The 27,374-nt window shown below is 47.0% G+C and overlaps 1 protein-coding gene across 3 annotated transcripts in view; it reads right to left on the bottom strand.

Annotated features, from left to right (window-relative positions):
• Positions 1-27,374, bottom strand: part of Map3k5 (mitogen-activated protein kinase kinase kinase 5) — a 218,513-nt gene that overhangs the window by 3,089 nt on the left and 188,050 nt on the right. For all 3 annotated transcript variants that reach the window (XM_039084822.2, NM_001277694.1, XM_039084825.2), the window contains 7 exons: positions 21,580-21,757; positions 21,318-21,486; positions 13,066-13,251; positions 10,372-10,477; positions 6,122-6,365; positions 1,765-1,877; positions 655-767 (listed from right to left, as the gene is read on the bottom strand). In XM_039084822.2, coding sequence (XP_038940750.1) covers positions 655-767; positions 1,765-1,877; positions 6,122-6,365; positions 10,372-10,477; positions 13,066-13,251; positions 21,318-21,486; positions 21,580-21,757 — 1,109 coding nt within the window. The remainder of the gene's footprint in view (positions 1-654; positions 768-1,764; positions 1,878-6,121; positions 6,366-10,371; positions 10,478-13,065; positions 13,252-21,317; positions 21,487-21,579; positions 21,758-27,374) is intronic.

Here is a 27,374-nt window from a genome sequence, read left to right as displayed (position 1 = left end):
CACCCCATGGAGAACAACTTCCTTTCCTGGTCTGTCCTGTCCCAGTGTATACAGTTGGCCAACTTTATAGTACGTTCTACCTTAGAGTCACTCATTGCACTCTGGGAGAACCTTACACATGCACACATGCATGCATCCACACACATCTCCACATACACCACATATACCATACTCCACGCACATGCATGTACACACCACAGAAAAGCACAGCACACACACTGACAGACACACACACACAGAGACACACACAACCACATACGCGCATATACGTACCACACACACGTATGCAGATATACGACACACACCAGACACATGTGCTCACACACCACACACATGCACATACACACCACACATAGACAAGAACACCATACACACAGACACATGTGCACACATATACAACACACACATATGTACACCACACAGACCCATGTGCACACACACACAGAGCCCTGCAAACTCCATGTCAGAATTTGCTAATGTAAGACTGTTATTTTGTTTTTTTTAAATCAGGGGAATTCATCTGTCTCTTGTAATGTATGAACCTCTGTAGGGTGGGACTGGCTCTGACTCGCTGAGAAGTATGTCTCCCGTGCCTAAGGTGCCAGTACATAGAGAACTGAAATACCACAGGTCCCACAGATAGCGCCTCTTTACCCGACTTATAGTGTCTTCGTCAGCTCCATTTTCCCTCAGCCAGCCAGTAAGTTCAGAGTCTTCAATGGCTGTACCAGGAGCGTTCAGGTGGCACACGGGAAACCCAGGGGTATCTAGAACCAAACGTGGGGAGAATCTTTAGTTTCACAGAAGCAATGTAGAACCCTCAGGATCCGTGGGAATTTTGTGCTCATTTTAAACTATTAAAGGCTGTCAGAGACTGACTAATAAAAAAGAACAAGTTAGCTGGCTACATGACAATATAAATAAAACTCAGACAAGCTAATTCTACCAGTAAATGGGAAGTCAGAAGTCACACTGTAATAAAATGTACTTTGTACTTTCATATAATTTCTTAAAACTAACTCTGCGTGCACCGATCATGCCTTGTGGTTTTCCTGCAGCCAAGAGAAATAGTTAGCAGAGTACTATACAATTACAGTCTCTTTCTTGACTATTTGTAATAATACAGAAGGGCCAAATAGTAAACAAGGAAGGGCAGCTACAACGTCCCAATAATTAGCCAATGAGATTCAGCTGTGAGTTCTCCTAATGCTTATTCCTTCCCTGTTTCAAACGATGGCCTTTTCTTACTGTAAGCTTATCTTATGGACGCCACTCCAGATTTGAAAGGAGGAGAGCCAGAATATGCTGACACAGAGTAGCATTGTTTGATTCTCGCGCTCTCACTGTGAAATCTTCTGACTGTTTTTGTTTTTTCTTTTTTTTTTCCCACAGACAGGGTTTCTCTGGGCAGCTATGGCTGACCTCCAACTCAGAGATCTACCTGCCTCTGCCTCCCAAGTGCTGGGATTAAAGGCTTGATCCACAGACGCTGCCAGCGTTGTGAAATCTTGACAAGGACTAAAAGAGGGGAGAATCTTGTTTACCTCAATAATGCATTATCTCTGAAAGAGTAGCCACGAGCATGCATTTCTGTTGTGCTCATAGAAGATGAGCAGTTACTAAAGTTAAGAAGGAGATCTTTAAAAAGGACTTCCAGCTGGTGAGGGGAGGGGCAGCTGCCTGCTAGCCTTCCCAGCCTTCTGTGGCAGCCTGGTTGAGCAGGCGTGCCTAAACGGGACAACTCTGAAATCCTCTGCTGCTTACCTATGGGTTGGGACTTAAGTCTCAGGTGCTTAATTTCTTGGTCCTTTTCTTCAATGGCTTGATGAAGGAGTGCCTGCAACTCTTTCTCTTTCCGAACCAACTCTTCAAGTAATCTGCGAGAGAGACTCTGGTTGGTTGACGGGATAAGAAAGCAGGAGGTAACAGTGCCTTTCTAAGCTCGGCCTTCTTTCCCAAGCTACAGCAAGCATAGGGATTTTATAGAAATAAAAGAGTCAGTCGTGGGTACCAGTGGCTCTGGTCTGAAGTCAGGGAGTGCATGTGTCATGAGCTCTCTGTAGACAAGTCTCCGACCTGTGGAGACTTGCAATCATCCTTAAGCTATGAAAATTTGAGGAATAACTTAGGCGAGGCTACCTCTTATATCGGGCTCAATAAAAGTTAATGGTTATTGTTACAATTGTAGCCATTACTGCTATCTTCTTCCTCCCTTCTTAGGCTGGGTTAGGCTAACAAGCATTTAAAAGCACAGCCCCGTTTCTGGTACATTCAGTTCTTAAGGTGGGTCTGGTGTGGTCCCAAAACGCAAAGATAAATTCTGAGGTTCTAACATGACTTCTGCCTGTGGAAAGCCCACTAGCAACCAAGAACCAACCAGTGGCCAGCTCGCACTGTCCAGCCTGTTTCTGTGAGGAATCACTACACAGCTTACAGGAGCTGGTGTCCTGGCACTACCTGGGTAATCCTTATTCACAGTTCTGCATATAATTATAACGTATATAATCATTGGGGTTGGAAAGATGGCCGAGTGTTGAGGAGCACAATGTTATTCTTGCAGAGGACCCAGGTTTGATTCCCAACACCTACACGGCAGTCCACAACCACCTCTAACTCCAGTTCCAGGAAATCTAATACCCTCTTCTGACTTTGAGGGCACCAGGCACACACGAGGTGCATGGGTATACATGTGACCAAAACACTCATACACATTAAGCAAATCTCAAAAAATAAAATACATAATTATTAAGGCCTTTAAGACCAATTATTAAATAGCCCGCAGCTCTTGGCAAGCCAGCTCTGTTTCATTTTATGACCACTGATAGATTTACTTCGGGACCGTGCACAGCCAAATGCTGGTTTCCTTCCGTTGACATGCTGAGCAGACAGCATGCTGTAACTTCGAGATAAGCCTGCACCTGTAGACTGCCACACACTTCCTGTGTTCATCTTAGACACTGCCCAGTGCCTCCCGGCTTCAGTTTTCTTGTTCGTTAGGAAACTCCTAGGAAGGATTACTGTACGAATTCCATGAGACAACATATATAAGTAGAGGCCCCTAGCTTGCGCCCCAAGATCTCCTCCATGCAGGACCTAAAGATGAGGCCCTCGTGAAGGAGATGGGTCACAGCAGAAGTGAGTGTAGAGGTGGGACAAAAGTGAGGCACAATAAGAGAGAGAGGAGGGCTAAAGAAGATAGGTAAGCAAAGAGCCCTGCAGAGAAAATCCTGTGCACGGTTAGATGGGTTAAACAACGGGGGCTGAAAGCAAAGGGCCAAAGAGAGACTTTGTATCAACCCCAGCAGGTGTGGTGCCCCAGTATGGGGAGCAAACTCTGAATGGATTTTCACTGGGCGATTTTGGTCTGGAATGTATCTTTGTCTACCCTGCTGATTTACAGAGAGCTAGGAAAGGATGGCATATGGCTTTCTTACTTGCTATGTTTTATCTTTTGTGTCAGGATCTCTCACTGAACTTGGAGCTCACAGATGCAAATTGATTGGCTGGGCACCAAACCCCAAGGGTCTTCCCCAGTGCTGGGATTACAGACAGGTGACACTGTGTCCAGCTTTTATGTGGCTGCTGGGGACTGAACTCCTGCTTGCATAGCAAGCCATCTCTTCAGCCCCTAAGCTTAAGATTTTTAACACCAGAGTTTCCCCCTTTCCTAAAATACACCCACATCTCCTACACACACACACACACACACACACACACACACACACACACACACACACAGAGGCAGGCATGTACACGCGCGTCTTGTATCTGCTAGGCAAGCACCCTGTCATTGAGCTACCCTCCCATAACAACATTCAACTGGAGATAAGTCCAGGTAGTAGCCTATCGTCTCTGTACTTGGGAAGTAGGGGCAGGAAGATCAGGAGTTCAAGGGTATCCTTACCCACATACCTAGTTCAAGGCCAGCACAGACTATATGAGACCTTGTATAAAAGGACTGAAAAAAAATTTAAATCTTAAGAAATAATAATATCCAACTGAATGTTCAAAAGGTCTAAGATAGACATTATCAATCCCTGCGTATGCGCTCAGTGCTGTTAGTAAACTGTCTGCCCTTCTTCTGATCATTTGTAAAGAAAATGTTGAATCTCACCTTACATTTCTGATGGTTTGGGGAATTTAGAAAAACCTAAAAAGGAAAGAGGAGGCCAGTAGTCCTTAGAGTTCACAGATTCAACTGAGAGAGTGCAGAGAAAACACAAATGTGTAGATTATGACAAAAAGGTAGCTGTGTCAGAGGGCAATACAAAACATGGCGGATCCCCTCTATAGAAATGGATAGATTTCGGAAAGCAAGACTTCAGGTTGAGCCAAGAGGACCTGAGAAAGGACCTGTGACCAGATGAAGAAAACTGGGGTTCCGGGAAACTGCAGATGTCATAAACATGGCAGACAGAAGACTGTGCTGGACAGTGAGGTGAGCTCGAGGCAAAGCAAACAGGCAGAGGAGAGGAGGGAGAACTACATGCACTTCTGAGATGTTTAGAAATGTAGGTCCTACCCACAAGCCCAGGAGGACAGGCAGAGGTTTGAGGGACAGACAAGCAGACAGAACAGCTCTTTGGTAGCGTTCCTGCAAAACTATTCTGACCAGAAACCATGGTAGGTAGGATTGGAGCAACCCAGTAATTCAGGAGGCTTCCCCCTCCAGAAACCAGAGCAGGGGTTCCAAAATCAGGTGTAGTCAGGACTGAGTGGCCGGGTGAAGCAAAGCGATCCAGTCTGTGGCAGCTACAATGAAGGGTCAGAAAAGGCACAAGGCAGAGCTGTGTGTCAGAGGACAAGGCCGGCGTGTGGATTATCAGAGTCACCGCCACCATATTCGAAAACATCTCCCCCACGAAAATCACCAGCGATAAGCAGGTGAAGTTTAACTTTTAAAGCCTTAAACTTACAGTAAGAAATATGTCACCTTCGTCACCATGGCGGACAGCTATATCTTCAACTAAGGTCTCTAAATATTTGACCGTCTTTTATTGATTCTCTAAAAAGTTTTCATTGCAGACTCAGAGCCATAAAGCCAGTTTCCCACATGTCAACAGGGACCGGTGCAGGAAGCTGTAAATCACAAGTACTCAGACTTTGACCTGTGCCACCGACTGTGAAGAACAGGAGACATTCTTGGGTAACTGGATCAGACAGGTTCCAGGGCACCCGATACGTCACGACGCAATCACAAATGTGGCCAGGAACCGTCAAGCTCCTGAGTGCGAACTTTAGTCCTGTCCCTTTGAATACAGGGCCTTTTTACTTTTATTTTCTTTCTTTTTTAAATACATAACTAACTAACTGCTGCTGTTTTGGCATCTGTGATAGCTTTTTTTTTTTTTTTAAGATTTATTTATTTTATGTATGTAAGTACACTGTATCTGTCTTCAGACACACCAGAAGAGGGCATCAGATCTCATTACAGATGGTTGTGAGCCACCATGTGGTTGCTGGGAATTGAACTCAGGACCTCTGGAAGAGCAGTCAGAGCTCTTAACCTCTGAGCCATCTCTCCAGCCCCCCAGGGGCTTTTTCTTTTCTTTTTCTTTTTTTTTTTTTTTTTTTTTTTTTGGTTCTTTTTTTCCGGAGCTGGGGAGGGGCTTTTTCTTAAAGGAATAAGATATCCCAAGTCATGGTCGATCTCTGTCTCCAGGAAGGACCGGACTGCCTGAGTCTGTTTCCAAGAGGGTCCCCATGAGGTCACCACTCAGTTATTCTGTAAATCCCAGGGTACCCGGGGTAAAGCAGCAGGTAAGTGCTCGAAAAGCACCATTTTACAAGAGGCTCAAGTCAACCTCTGGTATTTGACACAGAAAAGCAGTTAGCTTTCTGAGCAGGGGTGAGAGGACCATCCTGTGTGGTCTGTGGGTCAGAATTTTGTTTGTTTTTATATACAAGGTTCCTCTGTGGCCCGGTTGTCCTGGAATTCACTCTGTGGGCCAGGGTGGCCTTGAACTCAACGAGATCTACCTGCCTCTGCCTCTCCAGTGCTAGGGTTAAAGGCACACGTCACCACACCCAGCCCCGTGGGTCAGACTCTTTAAAGTAGACCCGGATTATTCACTGTTAGAGGAAGGAGAAGAAAAGAAACGAGCCCGCACCCTCCCGTTACCTGTTAGTTTCCATCTTCATCCTCCCAAGCTGCACATTCAGCGAGCGGTGTGCATTCTGGGAATCATGGGATACGGTGGAGCTGAGCGTGCTCACCCCTGAGGTAGCCACGGCATCCTCCGCGACGGGTTGGGGCCTCCGCGCGGTTTGATTCGAAGGCGATTCCTCGTGTTCATCGTCGACATCCAAGTCTTCCGGATCCGCCGTGTCGCTCTCCGACGCGAGGCTGAAATGTGGCCTCAACTCTACGCGGCAAAACACGGTATTAATAAACGCAACCAGCTGACTGTTGGCCTCCATGCGTTAGGTGGTATCAGCCCCCATGGGATCCGCCCAAGCTGCTCTTCCAAGGAAAGGCGAGTTTCTACGCGTTTGTTCAGATTGGTCCTCCGGGCGGGCGGGAAGAGCACCTACAGGGCTCTAAAGATCATTCTCAGAGCAAGAAGTGGGCCTGGGGCTGGAGAGATGGCTCAGAGGTTAAGAGCACTAACTGCTCTCCCAGAGGTCCTGAGTTCAAATCCCAGCAACCACATGGTGGCTCACAACCATCTGTAATGGGATCTGATGCTCTCTTCTGGTGTGTGTGAAGACAGCTGCATTGTCCTCATATATAATAAATAAATAAAGTCTTAAAAAAAAAGAAGTGGATCTGTATTATCTTTTTATTTATTTATTTATTTATTTTTTATTTATTTTTATTTTTAGTGTCCTAAGGCCACCATGGCGTCTATGCTCAGCATTTCTGTGCCTGGTCACCACCACACTGGAGAGGCAACAAGGAATACTCAATGTTCCCAGTGATCTTCAGGACAGCCAGAGAACAGAACTCCTCAGGGACGCACTCCCACTGCACTCTGTTCTGTGCCATCAGATTGGAACAGGGAGACCAAACACTTCTTGAACTTTTATTTCGAAACACATGCTATTTACAGTAGCAGAGAAATTATATAACACAGAGGGTGTTCCCTTGTACCTACCAGAAGCTCGCCCTACACTTAACGTCTTGTTTCAGAACTGCTGTCCAAACCAGGAAATCAATATTGACAACTAACTCCCTCTCCCTCTCTCTTTCTCCCCCCCCCCTTCATTTCTAAGAACAGGATCTCTGTGGCCCCCACCATCCTGCCTCATCCTCCCACAGGTTGGGATGACAGACCCACTTGACAGCATACCCTGACACAGTGACTGTTAAATCTATCTCTTTTCTGATTGATGTTCTCTCACTACAGTGAGGGAATGGCTCTTCTGGTCTCTCCCAGTCTGTGACTACTATTCCCGTGCTCTCATGACCTTTGCTCCCTAACCCCCCAAATAGGCTTAGTCTTTTTCAGGTAGGGTCTCTGTAGCCCAGGTTGGCCTTGAACCCATAATCTTCCTGCCTTAGCCTGCAAAGAACTTTAAGGAGAGCTACTCAGATATTGTATACCATGCCCTTTATACTTGATAAAATGTCATCATCAAATAGACTGCATTTTTTTTAATTTATCATAGACATGATGCTGTGCCCTTTGTGTGCCCATCATAGCAAGAGGTGCACGATGTGTGGGTCTTATTATCGCTGATACGTCCTTGGCTGAGGAAATATCCAGCCCCACCCCCACCCCCCTGTCCCATCAGAGTTACTATTTTCCCTTTGCAGTTAGTAAACACCTTGTAAGGAGAGACTTGGAAACCATTCCCTATCCTGTCTCGTCACTGCCTTGTCTACTAATTTTAGCAGTCCTTGCTTGCCATGATCAGGTCGCCCGTGGTTGTGTGGTAGTGGTTCTATTTCCCGCACTCCCTCCACATTTGGTAAATAGAACTCTATTGTAGCTACGGGCTGACTATGCCCTGTATTTATTTATTCGATTATTCGGGTAATCCATCCTGTCAGGCTTGCTATAGTTTGGGTCTTGAGTTTCCCCCCAGAAGGGGAAAGGGCTCAGTTCTTAGTACAGCGCCACTGGAAGGTGCTGGGGTCATTATGGGACATATGTCACTGTGGGTTGTGGAACCTTGGTCTCTTGCTTCCCAGCCACAAGCTAAGAGGCTTAGCCCTGCCAAACACTCTCACTAGGATATGTCCCCACAAGCCTAAAGCCCAATCACGGCCAAAATAAACCGTCTCTCTTATAGACTGATTATCTGAGGAATTTTCTATGGTGATAGAAGAGTGACCAGCAGAGACCTATAACCCAATACTATTTCCACTTCGTTTCATTTTGCTGTTTAAATTTCGGTAGCATGGACTCATGGGAATTTCTTCAAGTTGGATCCGGTGTCCTTGTAGTAACACCCCCCACCCCACCCCCACACTTCTCAGAGCCCTTCCTGCTTTTTATCACCACAAGATGTCTCCAGTCCTCCTTATATCTCTCCTACCTCAGGCCTGAAACCAACCGCTTCAGCAGGAGCCCAAATTCCCCCTGTCAGAGAATGGTGTCCAGAAGCTACAATCTAGGTCCAGACACACTTAGGCACTTACAGGTAGTAAAGATGCTATGCCCACACCTGCGAACCAGACAAGGCATTCTTTGACCAGAGAGAGAATTCCACAGTCTTGAAGGATTCCCATTACTTAAACATTGGTGAGGTGGTAAAATATCTCATATTGATCCTTTTAGGTTTCTATGTCCTACCTTTAAGATACAGGCACAAAACTTAATAAGCACACGTGCCTAACCCATGCACACGTCTCTCTACAGACAGACCTGACTAGTGACATCTCCACATACAAGCCAGGCATAAGAGCTCTGCTTAAAAGCTTTGACTACTGAATAAACTGTCCAGCTACTTCAGAGGTTTGTCTTGGAGCAGGAAGACACTACTCACTCGTGTCTCAAACCTTGGCTCACCGACACTATGACTTTTGTGTCTCACTGCCCGTAGAGCGAGAGTAGGTTTAGGTCAATGATTTCCAAACCCAGCCGTGCATCGAAGCGGCCAGAGAGCTGAACTCAAAAATCAATTTCTATAGCTAGAGTATAGAGGATTCTTTTCAGGGCCATGAATATATTCTCTGTGATGTCTAATGGTGGGGAGACATCATTACGTTCACCCAGACCCAAAGATCGTATAGTTCTAAGAGTGGGCCTATGTGACTGGACTCTCGGTGACTATGACATGCCCAAGTTCATCACCTGTAACAAATGTGGCTTCCAGGTGGGGAACGCTCACACTGGGACAGGTTACGTGCATGTTGGAGCAGAAAACATATAGGAGGGCTGGAGGGCTGGCTCAGTGGTTAAGAGCACTGACTGCTCTTCCAGAGGTTCTGAGTTCAATTCCCAGCAACTGCATGGTGGCTCCCAACCATCTGTAATGAGATCTGATGCCCTCTTCTGGTGTGTCTGAGGACAGCTATAGTGTACTTATATAAATAAAATAAATCTTAAAAAAAAAAAAAAGAAAGAAAACATATAGGAAGTTGTGACTTTCCTCTCAATATTGTGATTAATCTAAAACTTTTTGAAATTTTTAAAGAACCAGTTCCTGGGCCTTCACTCTGGAAGAGTACTGCCAATTGGTCTGAGATGGGGTGGCGAGCTGTGACTTTTTTGCTGAATTTGTCGGAAGAATTGGCATTCACCGGTTAAAAACAGTGCCAAGGAAACGCGTCTATGGGCACAGATACCTATACACTGAAATTCATTACTATTCGGGGCATCTTACGGCTTCTAGTTCTTCTGGTGTGCAGACTAAAGCAAGACTAGTTATGCAGACTAGTGATGAACATTTGCTCAGAGTATCCCTGTGTATGTTGGATGTACTAAATGAGTGCTACTTGGTGACTATGGTGGTTAAAATGAGAATACTCACACCCCATAAGCTCATGTAGTTTGGTGACACTAGTTGGGAAGGCTTAGGAGGTGTGGAGGAGTGGCCGCTGGGAGCAGACTTTGAGAGTTTAAAGACCTGAGCCATTTCAAGTTCCCTGTGTGATTTAAGAGGAGAGCTCCCAGCTTTCTGCTTCAGCCATCACGCCTGCCCTCCGGCTTGCCTCCCCACCACGGTGGTGGTGGTGGTGGTGGGTTGCTCTGGAGCTGAAAGGCCAGATAAACCCTTCCTTCTACAAGGTGCCTTGGTCATGGTGTTATCACAGCAAAAGAAAAGTAAGACAGCAACTCAGAAATGACTTTTTGGAAAGTCAGCAAGTGCTCTTAAAAAAACGCCGAAGTCAACCAGACATGAAATGGCAGAGGCGGACCGACCGACCGAGAACACACGAGCCCTGCTTATCTGTGTACACACTAAATAAGGAGCTCTGACCTGGAACCAGGATGGTGATAGCTGTCTGCACAGCCTTCCGAATGATACTGTCCAAGGCAAACATCCAGTGTGGCTTGATGTTATGATTCCGGAGAACTTTATTGACCTGGAAGAAACAGTGACCTTTAGCCTATGTTAATTTTTTACATTATTTATTACTATTATTCTCCTCCCCCAAGGTGTGTGTGTGTGTGTGTGTGTGTGTGTGTGTGTATTTATGATGCACAGACATATATGCATGAGGAAGAGGAAGAGGAAGAGGAAGAGGAAGGCTACAGTTTTGGAACTCAGCACAGCCAGAGGACGTCGTAAAATCGGGGAGAGTTAAAGGGGTTGTCAATAAAGATAATCCCTCCCCTGCAGTGTCCTAGATGCCATCTAACACAGACACATGCTAGAACACACTCACGATCTGGAAAAAGTCATGGGAAGAGAGTACAAACTAGCATTGGTGTGCAACCTACACCTCGCCACCATCCTGATCGTTTTCTTCTTTTCCCGCAGCTGTTGCAGGTGCCTGTCTATACAGGGGAATAATCTGCTAGAAAATTCTAGAACGCCCAGTCACACAAATCATCGTTGTAAAGATAACCTTTTACAATGGCCGTTGATGTTCCACCCATTTAAACAGACACACGCCCGACCATTCTGTCCTTTAAAAAAAAACCATTGTGAAGTACACAGAATAGAAGACTTCCGATGTCAATCATTCTTTGTTTGCTCAGATGAGTTTTAATAGTATAAAATTAGCGATTTTCAACCACCAGAGGCACTACATGCCCTCATATTGTTGTGTGGAGGCCCTTATCATCCATCCTTAGGACTGGGACTTGGGACTCACTCAGATCTAAGTTCTTACCCAACAGTCCTGCACGCCTGACCTGCTTCCTTCCCTGTGGACTGCGCCTCAGCAACCTCCCCAACGTCAGAGGAGGAACTGTTCGGCTGTTTTGAAAGACCATCCTGTTTGACTTAGCACTGACATTCTTAGGCTTCGTCCACAGTTACGACCCGTGTCAGAATTTCTTTTTTAAAGATTGAACAGCACTCCCTTAACACCTGGACTGAGTCATCTACCTCCCGGTTCACAATGGCTGGGCTGTGGGTAGAGAACCAGGTGGAAGATGGGAAGTGGTGGGTGAGCTGCAAACTCGTGCCAAGAGTCAGAACAGCCGCCGCTCAGTCTTTCCCTTGGTCCAGACTCATCCACACCACCCAGCTTAGGGGAGGGCCAGTCTGAGGACGTTCTCATAGTAGCTGCTCCCAAGGAAACGAACTACTTCTTGGGCTTCACTTGCTCCGGGAAATTCTTTCAGACGGAGTTTGCAGTACCTCCATTTCTTAAATCGATCGGCCTGCTTATGCGTCTAACCGGTCTACCTCTTAGGAAACTGGAGTATTTCAAGTGTGAGTCCTTTTTACCCACGACGTGCCTACACAGCCTCTCATTATACAGAGCCTTGCTCAATGCCTCATTGCACAGCACATTACTCAATGAGAGCACTGGACAGGCAAGGAGGAGAGCAGGGGTGAGTGAGTTTCATGTCCGAGTCTGACCTGGGCTCCAGGCCCAGGATTACAGCTAAATAGCTCTCATTCTGAACTCTCCGGCCAATTCGCTTCCAAACCTCTTGCCCAGAAGCCAATGTGTGGGCAAGCACAGATCAGCTACATCGTTCACTCTGTGGCAGATGGCTGGGTTTCCACACTTGCAGTGTAAGCAGGAGGCCTTAGCATTTGATGTTAGTGACAGGTGCGCTACCAGCTGCTTGGATCCTCTGTGACCGCAGTCCAGTCAGGAATCTAGTCCTGTCCCTGCCCATGGTACAGCAGAAAGACCAAGCAGTTTCCACTCAGAACACCAGTGCCTGATGAAGGATGGAGATTTGGTTTGGAATGGAGGATGCTTCTTATTTCAAATACAAATGTCAAGAAACCATCTAACACAGGAGTAATACATTACTACGGATTAACTTCTAAATTTTAAATAAAACCACACAGTGTGGTTTCATTATTCACATAACAGGTGCCCTCAAGATACTTTCCCCCTGCCTCCCGTACCTCGTAAGGGTGTCTGAGAGTGGCTCACGAGGGTCTACAGAGAAGCCTCACTCAGGAATAAGAGGAAAGGTTTTAAACCAGACTGGCAGAACACCCTCTAGCTTGTGCTGCATAAGACTGTCAGCTATCTCTCATCGGAAGATGATTAATTTCCACTCACCGACTGTCTGTTCTCTGAACTATAATTCTGGTGGGAAAACAGTGGATACTTATGAAATGAATCTGTTAAGAAAGTTCTCTATGGAAAGCAGAGGAAAGCCTTGGGGGCGGAGAGGAGAGATCACCAGTCATCAACAGTGAGCATTCCCAGGTGTAACCATGCATTTCTCTCAGCGGCCAGGAGATGGCGCTTCCTGTACAGCATTGTAAAACATGACTTAAGTTCAGAGGCCAGAGAGTAACCCACCACATAACCCTGAAGAGAAACCCAGCCTCGGGAATGTCTGTAAGTCTTGCTGTTTCCCTTGGTGGCAGCTGTGTGTCTCTCTTGCCTTTGAGGGAACTCATTCAATGCCTCACATCTATCATCTGAAGAGAAGGCAGTTTATCGAGTAAATGAAAGGGAACAGAATTTAAATTGTGACCCGTTTCTGCAGCGGAGTTTGTGGGGGAAACCACGGCACATGCACTTACCGCATCCTGGAAGCCAAAGAGGACCACCTGCACCTGGCTGATGCCATGGCTGTCGAAGTCCAGCTCCAGCTTGAGCCTGGACAGTGTAGTGGCTATGATTTTCCGGTCAGTGGACCTCACAAACTCTCTGAGGCTTGAGATGAGAGTTGTGATGTGTTCCCACTTGAGTTTAGGCTCTTCAGGACCCTGAAAACAGAACCCACAAGGCCTCAGTCACTCCACACGCCGCTCGAGCTGCCGTGCTCACAGTCTTTCCTCAGAAGACCTGAGCTCCACAAGACCCCCTGCTCAGGACAAGGAGCCTGTTTGGAGCTCTAAGGCTCCCGACAGTAGCCATCACTGCTGCCAGAAGTAACCAGCCTTCGGAGAAATAGCTATGCCCACGCTGGCGGGCTAGTAGCCAGGCAAAGGCCCAAACGGGGTTAGGCTGAGGTGATGAGAATTCTGCTCTCAGAAATTTTAATTGGACACTAACGTGAGACAGAGGCACCGAGCCACGGAATGTTAATGTCAGAGTCAGACGGCCGAAAGGTCACGACCCAGGTCAGGGAAGCACCCAAGGACACGGTGGAGGGGCGAGGGCGTGTATAGATACAGGGGAGTAGAGAATGACAATGGGTAGGGAGAAGAGGAGATAGAACAACACAGAACCAGCAACAGCCAAACAAAAGCAAGGAGGGAAGGAACAACTGGAGCTTTATGTCTCCTGGATTCACACACCAAGGTTCCTCTCTGCCAGGCTCAGCCGGGTACCAATGGGCTACCTCTCTCCTGGCTGTGTGTATCTATCAAAAGGTGTGCCTGGTCCATCCACTGCCTTTAAGTCAATTCCTTGTCACAGAAGGGGCCAGCTTGGACACCACCGCTGGAACCCCGCCTTAACAACAATGGGTAATCAGTTATTAAAAAAAAAAAAAACAAGGAAACTTTTACATATTTAAATAGACCTCTTTCAAAATGATTTATTTTATTTTATTATTTTATTGTGAGTAAGACACAGTGAGCCGGGAGAGAAAACGTAATTTAAAGATGCTGTTTATCCTCATTTAACTTCAAGAACCACAAGAATTTTTATTAAGCTCCTTTCTATTTCCTATTGCATTTTCTTACTGTATTATTAAAATTATGTTTCTCCACCGGGCCAATAAAATTCCCATCATCCGAATTCCGTGAAAATTTTCAAAAAGTACCCTTACCTTCTTTCTCTACATAAATTCTTGATTTGGGAGCTTGGTCCCATGTTTTAGGTTCTCCTGAGAAAAGTCTAAACTGAAAGGCCTGAAGGCCGTCATTAAAGAAACATTTTAAAATTGCGAGGAGAACAATTACCCGCTTTGTTTTTTTCTCACCGCAAACTAAATGACAGCCAGAGGGACGATTCACAGGCAACTTTGTAACAACAGGAAAACATCAGGAGAGAAACCCCAAGTTATTCTACAGGCTAGGAGGGCAAACATTTGTTTTTGACATCAGGTTTGTTTTCAAAACAGCAGCCGCAGCAGCAGCGACATGTTGCCTATGGTTTATGGATGTGTGTGTTGCTGTCCTCTACAAGAACAGACTCTACCCTGGGGAATGCTTCCTGTCCAGACTATCTCATCCCCTTGGCCATCACTACTCTGTCCTAACTCCAGGCCCTCTGTGCTATGTCATTAGACGGCTTTCCTTTCTGAGCGAGGGCGTTCTGCAGGGTAAAAGTGCCTCAGAACCATGGCAGCATTCAACAAGGAGCCTTTCCCATGAATTAGTATTCATAGGTTTTCTGCAGAAGTCCTCTCTAGTCTTGTGTGTGTGTGTGCGCATGTTATATGCGGATATGCACATATGTGAAGGTTACAAGCAGATATTGGGGTATCTTCCTCTATTCCTTTCTGCCTTATTACATCAAGGTCTCTCAATGACCTTGAAGCCCCAAAACTCCAAGTTCTTCTATCTCTGCTTAGGCTGGGGCATCGGCATGCCCAGCCACGCCCAGTTTTTATGTGAGTGCTGGAGATTTGGATCTGAACTTTGCTCCTTGTTTTCACAGAAAGTGCTCTTGCCCACTGAGCCCTCTCCGTAGGCCCCTATTCTTTATTCCTTAAACTGCTGGTGAATTTGTGGAAGGTAATCAAGTTCAAAGGAGTGTCTGGGGCCGGGGAGATGGTGGCTCAGTAGTTAAGAACGCTCTCTTGAAAGTATGAGGACCTGAACTCAACCCCCAACACACACGTAAAGAGGGGGGTCTTGTCTTCACCTGCCTGTAACCCCAGTGCCGTGAGGCAGAGACTGGTGGATCCTGAGAAGTCACTGGCCAGTCAGCCTAGCTTAAAGAGCAAGCTTCTTGTTCAGTGAGAGACACTGTCCTAAGGTCAATAAGTCAGAGAGTAACAGAGGAAGACAGAGATCAATCTGCTCTGACCTCCACGTGAGCATGCACAACACATACTATCTCCATCCTATAACACGCTTCAACACACACACACACACACACACACACACCACATACACACCACACACACACCACACACACACATACACACACATACACACACACCACACACACGCAAAACACACACACACACCACACACACATACACACACACCACACACACACCACACCATACACACACACCACACACACACCACACCATACACACACCACACACACACCACACACACACCACACACACACACCACACACACACCACACACATGCAAAACACACACACATACACACCACACACACCACACACACACACCACACACACATACACACACACTACATATACATCACACACATACCACACACATACAAGATACACACACACCCCCACACCACATACACACCACACACACACCACACACACACATACACACACACATACACACACACACCACACACACATACACACACACCACACACACACATACACACACACCACACACACGCAAAACACACACACACCACACACACCACACACACACCACACCATACACACATCACACACATACCACACACACACACACACACCGCACACACACACGCACACACACAGACGCACACACACACAGACACACACACACAGACACACACACACAGACACACACACAGACACACACAGACACACACACAGACACACACACACAGACACACACACAGACACACACATAGACACACACGCACACACACACAGACATATGCACACACACAGACATACACACACAGACATACGCACACACACACGCACACACAGACACACACACAGACACACACACAGACACAGACACACACACAGACACACCACACACCACACACACACAGACACACACACATACACACAGACACACAGACACACACACAGACACACACACACACACACACACCACACACACAGACACACACACAGACATACACAGACACACACATACACACAGACACACAGACACATACACACACACACACACCACACACCACACACACAGACACACACACAGACACACACACAGACACACACACACATACACACAGACACACACACAGACACACACTACACATACACACACATACACACAACACACACACATACACGACACATATACACACATACGACACACACACACAAGACACACAAGACACACACCACACACATACCACACACACACACACCATACACATACCACACACATACACACACCACATATACACACACACACCACACACACACCACACACACACCACACCACACACATACACACACTGCACACACACACCACACACATACACACACTGCACACACACACCACACACACAACACACACAACACACCACACACACACAAGATACACACACCACAGCCCACACACACACACACCCACACACACACAAGATACACACACACCACACCACACACACACCCCACACACACAAGTTATACACACACTGCACACATACACACACACACACATACACAAGATACACACACATACAAGATTTCAAAGAAAAAAAGCTTTACATCGGTTAATATATTAAGGACCTGACTAATAATCCCCTTTGAGTTTGTAGACTGAAATGTAAATATTTCTCTAGAAAGGTTTAAAAACATTGAGAAAATAATTTCTACATAGAAGGGATTGTGATCAAGGTGCATGATGTGAAACTCTTAGCAAATCAATAAACACACTATGTGGGAGGGAAAACAGTTATTTTTGTCTGGTTGTAGAATGAAAATGATACTAGGTGACTATTACTAGGTTGGTTGATGGTAACAAGCTCACATCTGTACAGTGTTTTTTATTATGCTCTAGAGTTCCCAGGACTCGGGGACTCCTGTTAGCAATCCCAGGAGGCTTTGCGTAAGAGGGAAAGCAGCTCAGACTCTGAGGAGGGCAGTAACTTACCCAGATGGCACAGCCTTTAAATGAGGGAGCCAGGGCTCTGACTAAGGCAAGTCCAAACTTAATCCAAGCTCCTAACTATGTGTCCCCAGCCACCAACTGGAGTCAAGACCCGTTCTGCCACCAAGCCACCATGTGCTGTGACAGATGGACGTCCCTCTTAGGAATTCACAGCATCCTGAACAGTGCAGCCAGCCACTGTCGCCTGACCATTTGGGTATGATTCCGGCTGGCAGTGCCTGGCACTACTCTAGGAGCTTCTTGGTGTCCAAGGCCTTCTCTCTAAGACTGACCTGGATGTGGGTCCTCCATTTTCTCTCACAGGAAACATTCTAGTGGGCTTTGTATTAAAAAATGTAGATATGCTATTCCACTGAAAATAGTTTAGGAAAAAACCCCTCAAATTTTAGGAATTTCATAATCAACTATAGCCCAGTGTTAGAACACGTGATTCAGGTATTCCAGGCCCGGGTTTAATCAGCAGTCACAGGAAGGACTATTCTGGAAACGAGAGCTTCAGTGAGGACCCAGGCAGTAGAGTTGCAGCTAACCAGGAGTCAAAGAAACAAAACTACAAGACCACATCGTCTGTACTGGGGAACCGTACCTTTATGGAATGTGGGTAATCTAGACAATTCCTGACCTAAAAGTAAACTTATAAACTCACGGTCATCGGCAAAGCCTTCACTCCAGCACGGATAGGAGTGACCTTCCACCCCTGCCTTTCCACCATTTGCCATGCCAGGGAGCCAGGGCAGGGTGGAGGGTAAGACTACACACCCTGGAGCCAGACTGTGTGCATCTAACACCAACTCCATCTTTCAAGGGCGTGTGACTTCAGAAGCTACAAAAGCCCGCTCTGTACCGCTTTCTGCATCACGAAAAGATGGGCTAATAGGAGTACACCTTAGTTCTGGCAACCCGAGGACTGAATGAGTACACACGTGGATACTGGCCCGATGGACTATTTGCTGTGGTTCAATGTATCTAATAGCTACCAGTCCTCCTCCTCCTCCTCCCCCCCTCCTCCTCATCCTCCTCCTCCTCCCCTCCTCCTCCTCCCCCCTCCCTCCCCCTCCTCTTCCTCTTCCTCCCCTCCCTCCCCCCCTCCTCCTCCTCCTCCTCCTCCTGTGCTAGACTGTTAACTTTGGTGAGATACAGGGTTATTTTGTTCACTATTCTATCCCCTGCATGTGGAACAGAACTGGTGTGATGGTTGTATATGCTCAGCCCAGGGAGTGGCACTATTGGAAGGTGTGGCCCTGTTGGAGTAGGTGTGTCACTGTGGGCGTGGGCTATATAACCTTCATGCTAGCTGCCTGGAAGTTGTCTCCTCATAGCAGCCTTCAGGAAGACACAGAACTCTCAGCTTTGCCTGCCTGGACACTGTCGTGTTCCCCGACACACCTTGATGATACTGGACTGAAATCTCTGAACCTGTAAGCCAGGCCCAACTAAATGCTGTCCTTTGTAAGACTTGCATTGGTCACGGTGTCTGCTCACTGCAGTAAAACCCTGACTAATACGCCTGACATTCATCAGCTGTGCCGTGTTTGCTGAATGACTGAACGAACTACAAGTCATGCATCTGCTCCCTCCATCCAACCTTGGTTCATATCTCAATCTGTCCTATTCTCAGTTCCTGAATGACCCCCATGGGACGCCCAGCCTCCCTGACAACCACCCTATCCCATTACCTAGAGGCCTGCTTGCCTGCCTTCTCAGGCCAGAACACCTCTTTCCTGGGCCTCGTGATCTCTGTGGGCCCTGTTTGAGACAGCTTTCTCTTAGGACCATAGTTGGTTTCCTTCAGAAAGTACCAACAGCATTCTCTTAAGTTCTCCCTGCAGCACGAGCCTTTACTGGCAAACACATTGTTCTACTTATGAGATCCAAAAGGTGGCTATCAGGGAATTCTGATGGTGACAATGTTCAGGCTCAGGGACCAGCTCAGAAGTTTAGTGAAGCTGACAAGACCCAGCTGCAGTTCAAGAGTAAAAGCCAAGAAAGAGAACTTGGCCGTGTCTGGCCAACTGTTGGAGTGAGACGCTAACACCCTGGTCCACCCATCTATTCTCTTTGCAGCCGTATTCCCAGGAGCTAGAGAGGAGCAAAGCTATGTGAGGTCCGCACTGCCACGGTCATGAGCAGTTCACAGTGATTACAGGGCACCGATGCTCACAGGGCCCATGGGGCTAATAGAGGATGACAGCCATCACTGTGAGGATTTGCTATGTCTAAGGTAAGAAAGTGTGCATTTGCAAGAAGTCTGAGCTCTGGTGGATGTGCTGGGACTGAGGGATTCCTGTTATCTCAGGCGTAAATAAGGATGGCGTCTAATCCACCTGGACTGGAGTCTTCATTAGACGTGCAAGAGGCACTGGGGTGCTCACACACAGAGAGCAGGGCATCTTGGGATACTGGGAGAAGACGGCCATCGGTTCCCAGAGGACAGTAAATGTGTTGACACCTTCACCTCGGATGGTAAGCCTTCCCAATTTCAAGGAGACAAATTTTCTGCTGAGTGAGACACCCGGTTTGTGGCATTTTGTCCTAGCAAGCCAATGGCCCAGGGAAAACAGTTTCTTTGGCAAGGTGTTTGGTTGGTTGGTTTGGTTGTTCTTTGCACAGGGACTGATGTACTACACAGTTGCTCACAGCTGACCCCCCCACCCACACCTCCTGTGTGAATTTAGTGACCTCATAAGCTAGGGTTCCTCCTGCTGATGCTTCCAGTGCTCAGAGGGACAGCTGACAGGCAGGCTTGAGCTAACATCAAAATCAGCAATCCGTGTGACTTGTTTATCGACCGTGTGAATGAACGGCAGAACTGTGTAGGGACATGAGAATCTGCATGTACCATTCAAGTACTGAGTCCATGTATGGACACTAAGTAAGTCACACTCACTAACTTCCTAATGAAACAGCACATACATTATTGCTACTGTGATCGGTCTATCAGAGCCAAGATTTTACTAGGAGGACCGTAAACACCGTAATTCCTTCCATCAGTTCTCTTAAAAATACAAGAACAGGAAGGAAGGGAGGAGTAAAGGAGGAAGAAGAGCGGAAGAAGGGAGCACGGAGAAAAGGATGAAGGACGGACGGACGGATGGATGGATGGACGGAAGAAGGGAGGGAGAGGGAGAGGGTGGGAATGGAGAACAACAAGCAAGATAAAAAGGGAAAAATGTTGCTTTTGATGTACAACCATTCACAAACATAGTTTCACACTTAAGGTTTTTTATTTATTTACCCTAATGGAGAGCCATTATTATTATTATTATTATTATTATTATTATTATTATTATTATTTCAAAATAAGGTCTCCCTATTGTAGCCCAGGGTAGCCTAGAACTCACCATCCCCCTGCCTCAGCCTCTCAGGTGCTAAGACACCCAGCACACAGGTTTGTCTTATCACTCAGAGTCACAAATCCAGATCTCCTAGACAACTCCACGATGTACGCACACAGGTAAAATCTGTAGTGTTTGGCTGGGGTATGGTGGGGTGTACCTGTACCCCACATTATCTGGACGTAGAGTTTAAGGGTAGCTTGAGCCCAGCCTAGGCAGCCCAATGGAAATCAATTATTAAGAAATTAAACTAGCCGGGAGGTGGCGGAGGCGGTGGCCTCTGCACACTCCTTTAATCCCAGTGCTACGGAGGCAGAGGCAGGCCAATCTTTGTGAGTTCAAGGCCAGCCTGGTATACAGAGAGTCCCGAGACAGCCAGGGCTACAGAGAGACCCTGTCTTGAAAACAAAACAAAACAAAACACAAAACACAATTAACAACAAAAAGATTAAATAAAATTTACAAAACGACAACAAACTATGTGTATCTTCAGGAAGGGACGTGCCCCGGAGTCTTTACCTGGGCCAGAGACTCCATTAGGTTCCTCACAACCTTGTCCTGGTCTTCTGTCAGGATCCTGTGAAGGGTCGCCCGCCTTTCGCTATCCTTTCTCAGCATAAAAAAGCCGGAGTCTTTCTCTTCAGGGGACGGGGGCGCACTGTGATCTTCAAAGTTTTCATCCGGAATGCTGTGATAAGGAAAATAACGTAAATCAGGGGTTCCTACACAGAGCGACAGTCCACAGGATTTGCCTTTTGGGACCCACGAGTCAGCTCTTTACCCCAGGAACAGCGTCCGGATCCCTTTCCCGTCCTTTTCTCCACAGGACTTAGCTCTGGTTTTGAAGGAGAAGGGGTCGGCCTTCAGCTCTGTGTCCGGAGAAACGGAGCCATACTCGCTGCTGCTGCTGGTGTCTTCTACCAGGACAGGGACCGGCAGCGAGATGCTTCTAAGATACTCTGATAGGAGGAGAGAGAGAAGGTAGCAAACGCGTGAAGAACTTGACACGTATGGGCACGCGTGTGAAACAGACCGGTATCCTTGCCATGCCCTGACTGAATGAATCAAGCTGTGTAGGAAGCTGATCATGGGATCAACTGACCCTGCCTCACTCAACATAACAGGGGTAGGCGGACCAGGGTTCAGCCAGGAAAGGCTCCCTTGCACCCTGAGAGAAGCCGTCTCTCAGAAGAAAGGAGCATCCCGCAGGACGGAAGAACTAGGCTGCAGGCTCAGCAGGTCCTGGGCTTCCATTTTAACTGATGACGTAAATTGACATTTACGGGTCTCACTTCCCACATCCGGAAACAGGGTGGCATGTACGATTTTAAATTTTACAGCTATATCCTCATGGGTGGGAAGGTACGCCTTAGTATCTGTGGCTGCCTTGAAAGTAGGAAGGGATGGGGTGTCATGGGTCTAAGCCACAGGTTCTAATCCTGCTTCACCTAAGACAAACAGGCTGACTCCCACCACATGTCCCGGCCTAAGGAGGCACTCGAGAAAGCATTCTTTGCTAAAAAAAAAAAAAAAAAAAAAAAGGCTTTGGAAACCAAGAAACCTGAGGCCCTCCCTAGCTGCCAGGCAGGAATCCCACTGCAAACTCATGCATCTGCTTGGCTTTGATGGGAGCTCCCCACATTTCATTCCAAACTGTTTTAAAAAGACAGTAAATTTTGCCAGAAACATCTTTAATGTCTCAACATTACAAACACCTCTTACTAAAAATAAGGCGAGTGTAAAGTCATAAAAGAAGCACGCATGGTTGCTTGGAAACCTCTTTTCACTTGATTTCTGTTAAGCCTGGTTGAGCTGATCTCGCCCGAGTCTCAGAGACAGTGGATAACCCCACTATGGCAGGTTAGCCATCATTACAGGGGTGCTGGCCACAGACCACCAGACAAACACCCACAGTGCGACAACCCACTCCTCTCTCTGCTTTACAAATACCCAAAAGCAGGACGACCATCCTAGCTTCCCTTCTGTTAGAAGAAATCCTGGCAGAGACCGCCTAGGTGAGGAAGGGTTTACCTCAGGCTACAGTTCTAGGTCAAAAGCCATCACTTCAGGGACCAAGCAAGGGACCTAAGCCAGGAAATGGTGATGCTCACATGACTGGGTTCTCAGACCAATCAAGACAGCCTCCTGCAGACAAACCCAATGGCCACCCTGATCTGACAATTCCTCACTAACAGCTTCTTCCCGGAAGATTCCAGACTGTGTTGAGTTGACAAGTAAAACCAACAACAGGGGGGCTGGGGATTTAGCTCAGTGGTAGAGCGCTTACCTAGGAAGCACAAGGCCCTGGGTTCGGTCCCCAGCTCCGAAAAAAAAGAACCAAAAAAAAAAAAAAAAAAAAAAAAAAAAAACCAACAACAGGCCTTTTATTTCTCCTTTGGCTCCTCTAGGTTGTAGATGTGTGTGTGCGTGCGTGCGTGTGTGTTAATGTTGTATGCTGCACATGTAACTAAAGAAAATATATTAAAAAACTATGTCATAATATTAATGGTAGTTCTTTCTAGAAGATATGACTTAGGGTGAAAACATTTTCCAAACTTTCTACCATAAACAAATTTTTTGTACGTGCATACAGGTATGTATGTGTTTGCAGATGTATATGCATGTGTTTGTGCATATACATATGGGCCCAAAGGCAAACTCTAGTATTGTTTCCTAGGCACTATATGTTTATATTAAATATTAAATAAATGTGTATATTAAATATATTAAATGAATATATATTATTTATATATGTGTGTGAATATATATGTATACATATATACACTGCCTTGCTTCCCACCTTGAGAATAATGAACTGAACCTCTGAACCAGCCTCAACTAAGTGCTGTCCTTTACAAGAGTTGCCTCGGTTGGGCTGGAGAGATGGCTCAGCGGTTAAGAGCACCTGACTGCTCTTCCAGAGGTCCTGAGTTCAATTCCCAGCAACCACATGGTGGCTCACAACCATCTGTAAAGAGATCCGATGCCCTCTTCTGGTGTATCTGAAGACAGCTACAGTGTACTTATATATAATAAATGAATAAATAAATCTTTAAAAAAAAAAAAAAAGAGTTGCCTCGGTCATGGTGTCTGTTCACAGCAGTAAAACCCTAGCTAAGGCAGGTAGCAAAAGGGCTTCAGTAAGAACTTGATTGAGCTAGGCTCAGGCTGTAATCTCAGCACTTGGGATACCGAGGCAGGAGGAGGCCAGGAGCCGGCCAGGTGGGAAAGGTGTTAATTTGTGAATCAGTGAGGCTCTCCCTCCTCCAGTAAAGGAGGAATCAGCACCATGATCACTTGAACTTCAAAAGCAGAACTGGTATCCTGGGAATGAACAGACCATACTGTTTGCACGAGCAGCTAAGACTTTCCTATCTTGTGCTTCTGTAAACGTATTCATGTGAGGTGTACGCACGCCTGTCTACAGAGAAGGAGCGAGGCCTTCAGTTAGCCTACGTCGTGCCTCTCTGGCCTCATTAGGTGGTTTGAATAGCCAGCAAGGAGAAAGCCCGAGTCTTGTGAGTTTCAAGGTTGCTATGGATACTGATTGCCTAAAAGGAGGCCTAGTGGGGTAAAAGTCTACATGCTTAAAGGCGGAACCCAGGACCTGTCAATCACCTTAAAATGAAAAGGACTTCTGGGGACAACACGTGTAGTCCTGGCTCTCCTCAGCCTGAGGAAAAAAATCAACCCGTGGACCTGGTTCTAAATTGCTTCTCTTGTTAAGCCCAGCCTCGTGAAAACAATCAAAATGTCTCCAAGGTTTCTGTTCTCTAAATATTAATGATATAACATACCATTTACATATTATGATGAGAAAGAATACAAGATGGGAGGGGGAAATCTTTCTAGTAGGCAGGAGGTGTCATTTGATGATTCAAGGCAAGATGTCTGGAGCTCAAAAGAAGTTTGGGTCAGAGGTGTGACTTCAGTCACCAGTGATTGCAATGTAATTCAAAGCAAGGAATGCCCACCCTAGTTTAGGGACAGGTAACACACCCTTCCAGAATACCAATATTTTATAGAAAGGGAAGAGAGAGGCATCGGCAATGGAGAATGATGAGGCCCAGTCATGGGACGAGAGGATAGGTAGATGAGTTATCAGAGAGGCCGGCACAGGGCATGGCTGAAATGAGACAAAACAGGCTTTCAGGCAAGAAGGCTCTGAGAAGTGGTGAGCTGAGGAAGTTCCTCTTGGATTTACCTCCATGGGCCTCACTGGCAAGTTTAGTCAAAGCGGGTTCAGAGGTCAAGTGGAAGGGCAAATACTAGACTGCAAGGAATAGAAAGCAGAGAAGGCACTGTCTGAGGAGGATCAGGTCATGACAGAAGCCACCAGAGGCGAGTGTATATGACTTATATGGGGGAGGGGGGCGCTGGGTGGAAAGGACCCTTCTGGGCTCCTGGCTTTTGGTGGTTGCTGTCTGTCATTAGGGCTAGGAAGAAGGAAAGGGGTACTTGGGTTCCATTTACATACTTATGGGGGATCTGTTCTAGATTGTTTGGCTTGCTTTCTCATGTTCTAGAGCTCTGCAGGCTGAGAGGAAGAGCTATGCTTCCCCAGTAACAAGCTGACAGGTCTTGAACAGCGCCGACACTCGGATCCCAACTCAGACAGGGGAGTACAGTGCTCAGGCTGTGGGATGGGAGCTGGAAAGGGTTTCGAGTCGCTGGCAGTCTTACTGCCAATGCCCTGCCCGGTCCCACGAAGCCTGAGGCTATGAGGAGCTGGCTGCAGAAATCTTGAGAGGGGTTGATGGAAAAGAGTGTGAGTCCAAAATCCTCTAAAGGAAAGCTTTACCGGAAGGCCAGGGTTTGGTTGGGGAAAGGGACAGGTGGTCCCATCTAGGGATGGGACCCAGGTTGGCAAGAATTCCCATCTAGAGGAAGAAGGGGGGCTGCTATCTCAATGGAAGTAGCTATGTTCTCACTTGGGGAAAGTGAGAGTTTGTCACAATTTCTGTGAGGAAATCTCAGATTAGAAGAGCTATTCAGGGGCAACTGGGACCTGCTAGGTTCCCCACTCACACAATCTAGGGACAAAGCTCCCCTCCAAAACAAAGCCTGCCGGCTTACCTGTCTCCAGTTGCCCAAGCCTTGGAGAACGGTCCCCACACCTTAGCTGCTCTAAGTTGGCTGAACTTTCTCAAGAGAACAGGAGCCCGGGCTACACTTGCAGGCCGTGGGCAGGGCCAGGTGTTGTTGTAATGACTAGCAAGCATGCAGTTAGTCCAGGTAAAAGGATCTGAGTCTGAGTCACTTCTACCCACCGATCGTCCATCGCTAACATCCCTTGTGCTAGATGAACAGCGCCATTGAACCAGTGACATTAAATAAATAAACCATCCTCCACCTAGCTAGAAGAATGATGACTGGTTTCACCCTACAACGTGGTAGCTGGAAGACTCAGATGATTAATTATTTATATTAACTAACATCTAAATAAAAGACCAGTGCCCCAGCCATAGGCACCGTTTTTGAGTGTGAGACAACCACATAGGGTCTGGTGGCTTATGTACCGGATGGTGAAGACATAGGACACTTCTGTTGTTAGAAAGTTATGGACTCAGTGCTGGTCGGTGAGCCCATTCCAGATCAAGCTCTCCTCCTGCTCTCTGCCCCTCTGCTAATTCTTTAGCATTTGGCGACGAGCCCTGTGGGATCCAAGCCTGAACACTTTGTCCACTTTTGTCCTCTGCACACATGCTAACCAGAGGTAGTATTAAGCCACCTTGTTCCTGGTAGGGAAGTTGTCTGTGCTCTACCCAGGCATAGGGATATGACCTATAAAATACACCCAGGGAAAGGGGATAAAGAAAGGTTTTCTGTCGTCTAGAAACCCCAGTCATGGTCACGGATGTAATGGGTTGGAGGCACAAAGGTGGCAGAAACCCCAAGAACAGCGAGATGGTACTTTTGCTCCTGGTTTAGGCTAGCACGTGTGTCTTATCTGCTACCTGGGGATGTAGGGGATGGCCCCTTCCTTTGAGGGCAACCTTGTTCAGGTAGGGGGCGGGTAGATCATGGAGGAATAATCTCTGGGAGGGGGAAACTCAAGAGAATTTTGAACAGGAGAATCCTGAGGGCCATAAGGGAAAGAGCAGGGAACTGCAGGCTGTGGGAACAGCCTCTGGGGAAGCGGGTGCTGAGCACAGGAGGCGGGAGGCAGTAAGAACAGTCACAACCACCTTTGAAGTACCTGTGTTTGTCACCTCAGAGGGTAAGTCACGTTCAACGTCACTCAGTCCACAGGGAACCCAAGTCTGACTCCAACACCCATCCGCTGACTCTCTAAAAATCCCAAGACCTTATAATAGCTTACCTAGAGTTGGACTATAAAGCTAGGGCGGAGTCTAGATCCCTGCAGAGTTATCCTGAACACAGAGGGGAAGGACCCAGGAGCCACAGCCAACCAGCAGAGATAACCTGAAATCTCATGCTCACCGAAAAGGCTGTGAGTCGAAGTGAGCCCAGTTAAGTTCACGGAAGTTCACGTATGTGGGTGGGAAAGGTTTCCCACAAATGAAAACCATGACCTGTAGAAGGGACCAAGTGATGCCAGACCGAGAGGCCGGG

The sequence above is a fragment of the Rattus norvegicus genome, chromosome 1 (genome assembly GCF_036323735.1).
Source record: "Rattus norvegicus strain BN/NHsdMcwi chromosome 1, GRCr8, whole genome shotgun sequence".
Classification (NCBI taxonomy): Eukaryota; Metazoa; Chordata; class Mammalia; order Rodentia; family Muridae; genus Rattus; species Rattus norvegicus.
Note: the sequence above shows the minus strand (reverse complement) of the source record. Positions and strands in the feature narration are given on the sequence as shown.